This window comes from Myzus persicae, unplaced genomic scaffold (assembly GCF_001856785.1).
Source record: "Myzus persicae strain clone G006 unplaced genomic scaffold, MPER_G0061.0, whole genome shotgun sequence".
Lineage (NCBI taxonomy): Eukaryota > Metazoa > Arthropoda > Insecta > Hemiptera > Aphididae > Myzus > Myzus persicae.
The window spans coordinates 104,124-115,162 of record NW_019102654.1 but is presented as its reverse complement, the minus strand read 5'-3'; the positions used below and the strand labels follow the sequence as shown (position 1 = coordinate 115,162).

Here is an 11,039-nt window from a genome sequence, read left to right as displayed (position 1 = left end):
GAGGTAACTCGGTCACTGGTCAGTGGACCTAAATTTTTATGTACTCGTGGTACACGTATAGTACTGTGGTGGCAAAGATAATATGCGAAGTACAGTAGTCATTCGATAATTCGAAATCAGGGGACAAAGGTAAAAATTCGATTCATAGAGGTTTTCGATTTACCAAGAGATCTATTATTTCTAATAATCGAGGGAAAAAATATTAATTCGAATTAAAGAGAAGTGAAAAATTGTATATATGTATTACGTTTATTTTGATATTTACTTATAAATACAATTATATTTTAAAATTATTAATTGCTATTTATTTATAATACATATTATTACATTTGACATATTATTAGAGAAATCTGTTAATTTTTTTTGTGAAAAATTGTTGGCCACAGTCTGGTCCATAGCGTCGTCTAACTTACTGAGAACTACCTTGAAAATTGAATCGCATATTTTTTCGTCCATTTCAGATTGCTCAAAAAATTGCCGTAATTCTGTCATATAAATAGATTGACATAATCTTTATACATATGAACTTACATATAATCGAGTTTACAGAAATTCGAATTATAGAGGTCCGTGGAAAAAAATTCAAATTGTATAGTGTGCTTCACTGACAGACATTTCCAATTGTATTCCGGTATAAATGTATTTTTTCCATTTGTAGAGGTTTTCGCAGGGGACTTAGCGTTTAGTTCGATTTATGGAGTTTTTCGAATTATCGAGTGACTACTGCATATATTTCTTATGGTTAATGATGAGGCCGATTGATATTTTATAACTCATATAAGTTAACGGTGGACTTTAAGGTATAAAGGTTAGTTATTCTTAACATAATGTACCTAGGTATCTATAGTAATTATCGCTCTCTAGTTATAGCTATAAATTGTGAAATATAAATTTATATAATATGTAGACTGAAGGTGTAATAGTAGTAAAATGATAATATATACTTATATTTTATACCTATGTTCAATGGGGTGGAAATATTACTAAATTAAATATTTTTTCATAATATATATTTTTAATTTGTACGATTTGTAGAAAATATTTTTACAATAAGTACAATTCAGTGATAGGACCTTGTGGTTAACTGAAATATGTCGTAATTTTTCAATAGTATAATAAAGCCATCGCATCTTAACGACTAAATTATAAATCCTCGTCAAGCATGTTAAATTATAAATAGACTTTACATGCTATAATTTACCATATGATAAAAATAAATCAGCAGACAACAAATTGGACAAAAATATTTATCATGGAATATATAGTTAGGGAATCGTAAATTCCTACACAAGAGTAGCTGATAAAATTACATACTTTAATTCCTATATAATATGAGATATGTAAGTTTCTAAAAGGTAAAAAGAGGTACGTAGTTACAATGTAAAAAATTACATACCTTTACGAGTATTCATACGTGTAAATTCCTACATAGTCAAAACATGGTGTGTATTTAAATTCCTTTACTGCAGAAATATATTATTATACATAATTTTATTTCGTTTTCATACATTCTAATTTAATATTTCATAATAACGTAAAAAAATTGTGCATATTTCATATATCTTATATACATTTTGATACTTGTTGCAAAAATATATACTATATTTCATATAATATTATTAATTTATTAAGTATAATTTAAATTGATACATAGATAATAACATATTTTTCTGTAGGGTTTCTGTAAATGAAAATAAACATTATAATATTGTTGATAATTATGGTCCATTAATTAATCAATTAAAATGTATTGTGGTCGGAAAAATACTACAAAATAATTATATGATGACAAAACTGTACACTGTATAACTTCATTTCAGACTTTAGATATAGTTATTATAATTATATGTCAAAATAAAAAATAAATCATATTGTTATTTTTGACATTTATATATTTATAGTGAAATCAAATCAATTTCAGAGTAAATAGTAAGTAACATTAAAATATTAAATTATTTTATTTCTTAGTTATTTTTTCGTATGACCTCAATATTAAATCAAAAATCAAAAATAAATATCAAAGGCTAGGTGGAGTAACTCCGGAGCGGTTTATGCGAAATCTAAGTTTAATTGCTCATAGATATATTATATCATACTATTTTTCTATAAAGAACATAGATTTTTGTATAATATATTAATCAGTTTTCAGAAGTCTTATAGCGTTATCAAGTTCGTTGGTATTATTGACAAAAGCCAAAAGGTATATAAATGAGCATAGATTGTTTACTGTTCACTCACGCAAAGCCGAGGCGGTGACTTGTACGTGGAGAGCACAGCTATTTTATTTACACACCGTCACACACACTAACAATCACTTACTACGCACACATTTACAACACACCCATACAATATGAAAATTGGATACTTTGAACTCCATAAAAATTTCAATCCCCTTATTTATTTGGCGAGATATTTGGAACAATAACAAGAATAGTAGGTAAACAATCAATAATGTCGATTTATGATAACAGCATAATACATGGAAGTACAAACTAATAAACTGTTGTGAATGCAAATATACACCCATTTAAAAAAATAAATTGTCATTTATTAAATAGTCATTTCCATGCGAGGTCAGTTATCCAAGACGACTAAAAGTTGTAGTTGGTGAATGTTTGTGCAATTATTATTTAAATATATAACTTTGTTAACTTTTCACTTTTATAGTTATTTTCTGTATTTAATGCATAATGTACGTATATTAAAATATATTATGTGAAATGTGGTCCCTAAGTATCTATAAATGCATTACAAATTAAAATGATTATATTCAAGCTATTATAAAATACACTTTTCTTTACTTTTCTAGTAAAAAATAACTTGTATATTCTACACATAGTCACATCATAAACCAGGTACCATAAAAAATAGTTTGTTAAGTAGTTAAGTTTGTTAGTTTGAAAATGTTATTTCAAAATAATAACATACGAGAAAAAAACAGTAAATTGAGTTTTAAATAAACTCTTTACTGGTTTGTAGGTAACGATTGTTTGCCGTTTGCACCTATACATTTATTAAACGTGTTCGTCCGGGATGGCGGTTGACTTGGTGTTGTGGAAGTTATATTAAGTCAATAAAGCAAAATAATAAATGGCAGGACACATACTTATAACTTAGAAGATTAACTATGAACTACTAACTATAACTACTTAGAAGAAACTATAAATATTAATCAAATTGTGTAAAGTACGTATAATCGCGAATTAATCAAAAGTTGCGTTAAAAAACAAAAAAAATTATGAATAAATTGTTTATCGCATATACCCTACAAGTTTGTAAATAATTTAACAATAAAATAATTTGTCATGAAAAAAACACCCAAATGCAATATAGCCTGAGAACTGCGGTCAAACGCCGTTGTGGGGGTCAGTTGGAATCCGCGATCGGTAGACGGTAATGTTGTGTTTATAAAAACGGAAGTCGTTGTCGTGGCGTCTTGAGGTGGTGGCAGCTGCGATGTTGTTGGTGGTTTTGATTTAATGGTTGTTGTTGTGGTGGTGGTAATGGTGGGGGTGACAACGTCGTTCATGCCAGCAACTCTGTTGAGTTCCGTTTGAAGCGCTACTGACCATCACGACGGCTTATCGTCGTCCGTCTTCGAAGACAGGATTGAGAACGACCGGTTCGCTTCGATCTGATCAGTTTGCAGTTGGTTCTTTCCGCACGAGGTCGTCGTCGTTGTACGTTAGTTATTATAGCAACTTGATTAATGTTTCGCGCGTTGTTTTTTTTTTAAATATCATTATTGGTGAGTTTTTTGATATTGTAATTTTTTTACAGTTTTTTTTTAAATTCTGCTTACTGTTCCGCCGTACAACAGGTGTTACCGAACCGGCATTGGGACATCACCGAATCGACATTGTTCCCACTTTCCACGTGACAGGGGCCGGTGTGTCGGTTGTCGTCTAACTACATATGTTGTAGCCACTATCCGGCTGCCCCGGATACCTTTAGACTGTTGCCAACATAGTAAGTATGGATCAGCTACAACCATTTAATAAGAAAATAAAATATGTTAAGGACCTAGAGGGATACCGGGAATATGTTCAAAAATCAATATTTGTTAAGGATTTACCTATAAACGATTTCCGCTTCAATCTCGGCTACCCCACTGAATTGAATGAGCCAGTAATGTGTAAGGGAACCCCTGAAAATGGGCTTAGTTCAAAAGCTGATGTACCGGATAAAGTCATCTTTAAAGTGTTGATGTCTTACTCTGAAGCTTTTCATCTGAGCTACACATCCCATCCACTTCAAAATATTATTCTGAAACCAGGAAATTATTTGGAAGGTCCAAAACCTGGCATTTCAGAGAAAATGCATAATTACAGTCTGCCTCTAGACGATTACAGTATTTATGATATTTATATACCTGAAGTCAAAACGCTCAATGACATTAATACCGTGAAAATAATTAATTGGTTATGGGTCAATCAGCGTCATAACTATGACGCCTGGATGAAGATCATATCTGCGATGGTCCTAGCTAGATGCCGAACGCCAGAAGGTGAAGTAGAACATGACTTAATCAAAAAATGTGTTTCAACAAGGATGATAGTGAATGCATTGATCGGACACCGAGGTCTATGTCATGGGTCACGTGATCTTAAAGTTCCTAAACTTGAGATCAACCAAAGTTCAGGATTATACAGTAGCCTACCTGGATGGGCATTGCATTTTGATACGGATGACAACAGTTCATTTCACTTGAGTTCGCCCGACAATAGTGACTTCGACACGGACAGCGCCGACAGCGGGCCCATTGGCGTAGCATGCAATCGCCCCCGTATAACGGGTTTTACATCTTTTACTGAGACGTCCATTGAATCCTCTGATGAAACCTCGGGTGAAATTCCGGATAAGACCTCGGATGAAACCTTGAAGAAAGCAAAAACTAGTAGACTGGACGTTTATATCGATGGCCACAGCGGGGACTACTGGGATCGACGTATGCGTAAACGGTTCGATTTGTACATCCGAACATCGCTCAATGAACGGCGCAATCGTGGAGCCATTCGCAACGCTAGACGCAAGGTTCGTCTCCAATATAACAAACAACGTCGATTGATGGAACCGGCCTTCAACGCGGAAGCAAAGCGCGCTGAAGCGTTGGCTGCTGAGCGTGTGCGTGCCGAGATCAGAAACCGAGAAGCCAAACAACGAGTCAATAATAATCCCAGACCAAGGGAAAAAACTATTGAACATTATTTGCATCAGTATAAGGAGTTTAATCACAAATTAAGATCACAGTTGGAATGTTCGTGGACCCGATATTACGGAAAAAACTTCATTCCTAGTTATTTTGATAACTTGGAACGCCAAAATGACGTATCGTTGAAATGTTTTGTATCACCAGTTCCGTATATTGAACAAAAAGAAATAAAGTAAGTCTTGTTGTATATTTTCAACTATTATTGTACTTTTAACAATTTATCGTTTATTAAAATAGTAGTAGTAATAGCGTAATAAATATTAAATAATTATTATTAAGTACAACCAGTACATCGCCAACATTTAAAAGTCATATTATAACATTGTAACATATTTACCATATGACTTGGTATTAGTATAGGTATAGGTTAATTTTTCTGTGACTAATCTCATTATAATCAATCTATCATTATAAAAATTAAATTTGTGTGATACCCAATGCTTGTGTATTTTCAAAAGATAATCTAATAATATACAGGTATAAATGGAAGACCTAAACAATTAAATAACTTTGGTTCTATAATTTTTAATTTTTTTTAAAATTTATATATTGACTATTGTGTACACGTATTATATAACATTTTTTATTTTTATTTTTACTACCGAAAACATTTATTTAAATCATGTAGTTTATTTTTTTATGATTTTTAAAATGTTCAAATATTTAGAAGTAACTCATTAATTTTAAAAGTTTTAAGCTTAATTTCTTAAAAAAAATTGATTTTAACAAGTACCTACTTAATCAATAATTCTCTTAAAATATTTAAAACAATTATTTATACTTTTTTAATTTGAAATTTTCTTTACGACCAAATCAACATGGCTAAACAAAAATAATGAGATTTAAGTTTAAATTGTTATTTTATATGTGCAAGTCAATAAATTATAAATAAAATAAATAAATAAAAACAAATGTATTAGAACAAAAGCTATGTATTTTATTTGTCAGGTCTAATTTTTATACACAATATAACATATGGGTATATTTCAATACACATATAATTAATAAGTATATAATATCAGTATACTTACGTGTATATTTGTTTTTGTTCCATGTTAGTAATGGATTTGCTTCGGTTTACATGGCCTTATTTCAAATGAGATTGATCGAAGTGATTGCGGGAGAGGAATCCTATTTTCACCGCTCCAAGTCAAGAGAGTTGTTGAAAATGTTTCCAAACGGAGCTGAATACTTGCACCGTGAAAGTTGCAGGATCATTACGGCTGGGGTCCGCACTTTATATGAGTGTTACCATGTAGAAGTACAGAAGCTAATAACCGAATTAAGACATCGCAGGATGACAAACTGGGGCGAAATATTTAGTGGCCTCCATTTGCAGTATGTAGCCAACTATACTAACGAACCAAAGTCACGATATAATATTCGTTTGGTGAAACGTGATTTTTTGGCCAACTACAAAAATGATTTAAGTCCTGATTCACTAGAAGTAGAAAAATGTGCAAGTTATAACTCAATGTCCATAGTGCAGCGTCTAGTACGAGGTCATTTAATCGCTGTTTGGTAAGTTTCTTATCATAATAATATATTGATTATGCCATTAGTAATGTCGTAAGCTTGATGTAGTAAATTTGAGATCAGCCAAAAACCATAATATTATATAAACTAAACAAAACATAATACTAAACAGTCGACTAAAAAAAGTAAAATGGCGAAAGCCATAATATTAAGCTTATGTCACACCTACATTCGTTGTCTCAGACTTACAAACTTATATCTAACATAAGGACTTAACGTTTTGGAACGTATCCAACTCAGTTAAGTTTAATCTTAGTGTAAATTGACATTTTATAAAATTTAGAATCAGAAATATTATTTAGTGAATTGTATTCATATATGTGTACATGTATTTTATATAGGTTTTTTATGAATATTTTAATATTACTTTTAAAATTTAAAAAAAATGTTTTATTTTAAAATAATCATAATTTGCTTTAAAATAAAAATACAAAAGGACTTATGAAATTCACCAAGTAATATTCTTACTTTTAATTTATACATTCTACAATAAGTCAATTTACTTTAATATTGAATATAACAGTATTAATAGACTATTCAGAACGTACAATTTGCAATGTTATGTTTCTGTAAGACGGAGACAATGAGTGTACGGCCCCCTTCATGGCTTAATTACATGTTAATATTACGGTTAATTTTTAAGGAATTTCATAATATAATATTTTTTTTAAATCTTGAGATTTAAAACATAACAACTGCATTTTTGAAATGATGAGTATTAGCCTGTACAAATAATAATTATATGTTTTAGCGGTAATAGACCGTATAGACGCCTATAGAATATTAACGCGTATAATTATGTCTTTTTATCTTTAATGTATAATATATAATATTAGTAAATCCTGATTAATAATTGCAAATAAAGTTAAATCCTGTAGTGGTTGCGCCAATATTAGTGAAGTTATAATGATTTTTATAAATTATTGTTGGTTTACCAAAATCATTCAAGTAGTCAGTAGAACAATATATTAATATAGTATATAACGACAGATAAATGATAATATAGTCTAATCATTTGACAACATATAGTATGTCTTATTATTTTTTAAATTTTTTTTAAATTTTTAATCACACATATACTCCTAAACTTCAAGGGTTATTGTCGTTTCTGAAATACATTTAATTGTATATATTACTATGTATAATGTACATACTTTTTAAATTGATCGTATATACTAGTACTCTATATTTTATAGTTAAAAAATATAATCATATAACATAATAAACATTTAAAAACTTTCCGTGGCCCACAAAAATAATGCATCCCGAACATTTCTGTATTTATTAGGAACTTATTTAACTGGTGGTGGTAGTGTTCGGAACTTCACTAAAAAAATTAATTCGTTCACTAGGACGTTAATTTAACTTTTTAAATTATTTTATAATAGGAATTATTATAAGAAAATATGCAATATAATTAATCAGTATACTGCAAATTAAACATATACCATTATTTATAAAAATTTATAAAAACGGCAGATAAAGAGCGTCTTAAAAATCGTTCAAAATCATTAAAACCGTTCAAGTTCATGTTAAATTTTACAAAAAAATGAGTGATATTCGCGTATTGTTCACTAAATATGAACGTGGGTGGATGAACGTGCGTTCGTGAACGACGTTATTTCCAAATACTGGATATAGGCTATTATATTATAGGCACTAGTCACCGGTGAGAAATTCATATTATATTATGTACATTTATTCATGGGATGATCGATTAATTGATTGATTTATTATTATTATATACAATATGTCTATATACGTTAAACAAAATAAACACTATTATATGATGTTTTGTCATGTTTGGTTGTGTTTCAGTTACGACGCCGATGAAAACAAGAGACCAACGAACAACGGCGGTCGGACCGCGCATTGGACCTTGCTGTGTGGCGTCATTATTGGATTTCCGTCAAAGCAGCCTACCAAACATCCACCCAAGAAGCCATTGCCGGTGGTGAAGTCTGAGAGGCCGCATAAGGACAAGGAGTTGGCGTACGTGTACCACTACGAGCCCGAGGACCACTTATTGACGCCAAAGGGATATATCTCCCGGGAGACGGGCGAGCCGGTGAATATGGAAACGATAAAGGAGCGAGCCGCACTCGTTGACGAGGCACCAAAATACAACTGCGACAAGCATAGCCAAAGCTGCAAAGAAGGACGTCAGAAGTGCCAAAAGTGCACTATCGAGTACGTGGACAAGAAACTTGACCTTGAACGGGACGGGGACAGAGTGTGGGTGGTGGCCCGGCATCGCAATGAGTACGTGGTGTGGACACTCAGGGAACTTGCCAACAGTAACAGACAGCTGCGCACGCCTGGCAAGGAAATACTGGACACCGTCCCTCGACATGTGAAGGATGATTGGTTATTGCATGATCAAATCAATGGCTTACCGTTGCTGAGTGCATCGCTGAAGTCGACCTCTATCACTTTAGGGCAACGGAATCGCGAACGATTGAACGTGTTAAAGCGCAAAAACCGCGTTTTGTGCTCCATGTTGGTCGACCAGATGGATTCGTTGAGACGCGAGTACCCGTATTCCCTCCCCTGCGAGTTGGTCCACTTGCTGGACATGTCCGTGGTCTCAGATGATTGGGCAGATGAGTGGAAGGCCGCTGTAGTGGTCGCTTACGAGACTCGCTTTAAATTCCCGCGGACTGAACCGATGCCGCCGGAAATGCCAATGACAGAGAAACCCACACATCAAACTCCGGTAGCGCCGCCCCCATTGCCGATACCCACATCTCCGACACCAGTGACACCACCCATGAATATTTCAGAGTCACCCAACACAAATCGTCCGTACCTTATTCATGGTGGCCCTAATCTCAACTTTACCTTAACTGGGCAGTACGTGTGCTTTGAGCCGTTGGAGCCACGGTATAAAAATAACGGAATGGACACTGTTCCCGATGTCAACGATTTAAATGACACCGTGAGTATTACTCATAATCGATTAATTATTATTAATATTATTGATTATCATCTCGTAAAATTTGAGATGACATATAAACAGATAACAGATAAAATACAGCTTATATAATAATATAAATGTAGAGAGTTACAGAGATGAACCGGTGTTCGAACAATTTAAGAATGTTGCAATAAATTCTAAACAATAATTAACAATAATAATAATAAAAAAATTACAGTAATTAGGTACATTTTCTATTTGCATTACATAATATTAATAACGCTATGTTAAACAGGGGGGGGGGGTCGTCATCATTCAACAAGCATGATAATTACCAAATTTTCTTCTATTAATGAATTTATTCAAATTTATTTTTGTTTTATTTTTAACACCATTAAATTATTCGTGTTTCGACAAGTATTAAAACTAATTGATTATTGAAGTTAATATTTCCATTTTAAAAGATTTTATTTGTACATTACCCGATTACATAGTAATTATTTTGGTACACTCCTGTCTTTTTTGCAGAAACGATGTATTTACGTGTACTTACAGGGACAAATTATGATAAAATCAAAATTTATAAAATTAGGCTTATTTTTTTCTGCAGTTACAATATATTATATACATCTAAATACCATATACATAAACTAAATTAGAACTAAAGAAGTTTTTTTTTCATCCTTGTAGATGCTAATGCCAATTGATTTCTACTTTTCGTTTGATGGCAAGTTGGCAAGTAAGATTCGAAGAGGTCAGCGGTCGAGGATGGCTGCCTCTAAAAATCATGCCTCAACATCAAGCATGTTTACTGGATAAGCTTTCCAGTTTCCAGTTGTGGCCGTCGACGGTTGGTGGAAGGTTTAGGCAGCGTAGAAAATGAGGCGAGCCTGCCTACTTTCTCCCGCAAAACCAAATAGCGCGCCAGTCTATCCGCCCCCGTCCCCACCGTCACCGCCACCGTCGTCAACTACAAGTACCACCGCCACAGCTGCTATCAGTGTCACGGGAGCATACACCCAAACAACTACCACCCACAACCCAAAACTGTTGCGATCCAGCATGCCACTGTAGCGCAATGTTATACAGATATCGTCATTACCTCCGTCACGCAATTCCAATCTCAATATCAATCGCGTAGCAATTGTCGTTCTCCAAATCTCATCTCAAAGTTAAACTCGCCACACATTCCGTCACACTATTAAGTACTCAACCACCTTAATCAGCCTTTATACACATCGCTAGAAGCCGTTTGCGCTCGCTGTAATACATACCAATCTATTATTATATCCGATCACTGAACCGTGCAAAAATGCAGAACAATTATAACACGGATGAAACAACCGAACCGAACACGACCAGACGGACCAGACG

General features: G+C 33.0%; 1 protein-coding gene across 1 annotated transcript; it reads left to right on the top strand.

Moving 5' to 3' along the window:
• The first annotated feature begins 1,952 nt into the window (after positions 1–1,952).
• LOC111032883 lies at positions 1,953–10,803 on the top strand. Its single transcript, XM_022313357.1, has 4 exons — positions 1,953–5,384; positions 6,272–6,733; positions 8,567–9,686; positions 10,356–10,803. Exons 1-4 carry the CDS (start codon positions 3,976–3,978, stop codon positions 10,482–10,484), a joined length of 3,120 nt encoding a protein of 1,039 aa, XP_022169049.1. The 5' UTR covers positions 1,953–3,975; the 3' UTR covers positions 10,485–10,803.
• The last annotated feature ends 236 nt before the right edge of the window (positions 10,804–11,039 follow it).

What these genes read in the sequence shown, in the direction of transcription:
- LOC111032883 (XM_022313357.1), top strand. Translation starts at nt 3,976, where the DNA reads ATGGATCAGCTACAACCATTTAATAAGAAAATAAAATATGTTAAGGAC. An exon ending in ATTGAACAAAAAGAAATAAA is followed by an intron (nt 5,385 to 6,271) that starts GTAAGTCTTGTT and finishes GTTCCATGTTAG; the next exon opens with TAATGGATTTGCTTCGGTTT. An exon ending in TCAACGATTTAAATGACACC is followed by an intron (nt 9,687 to 10,355) that starts GTGAGTATTACT and finishes TCATCCTTGTAG; the next exon opens with ATGCTAATGCCAATTGATTT.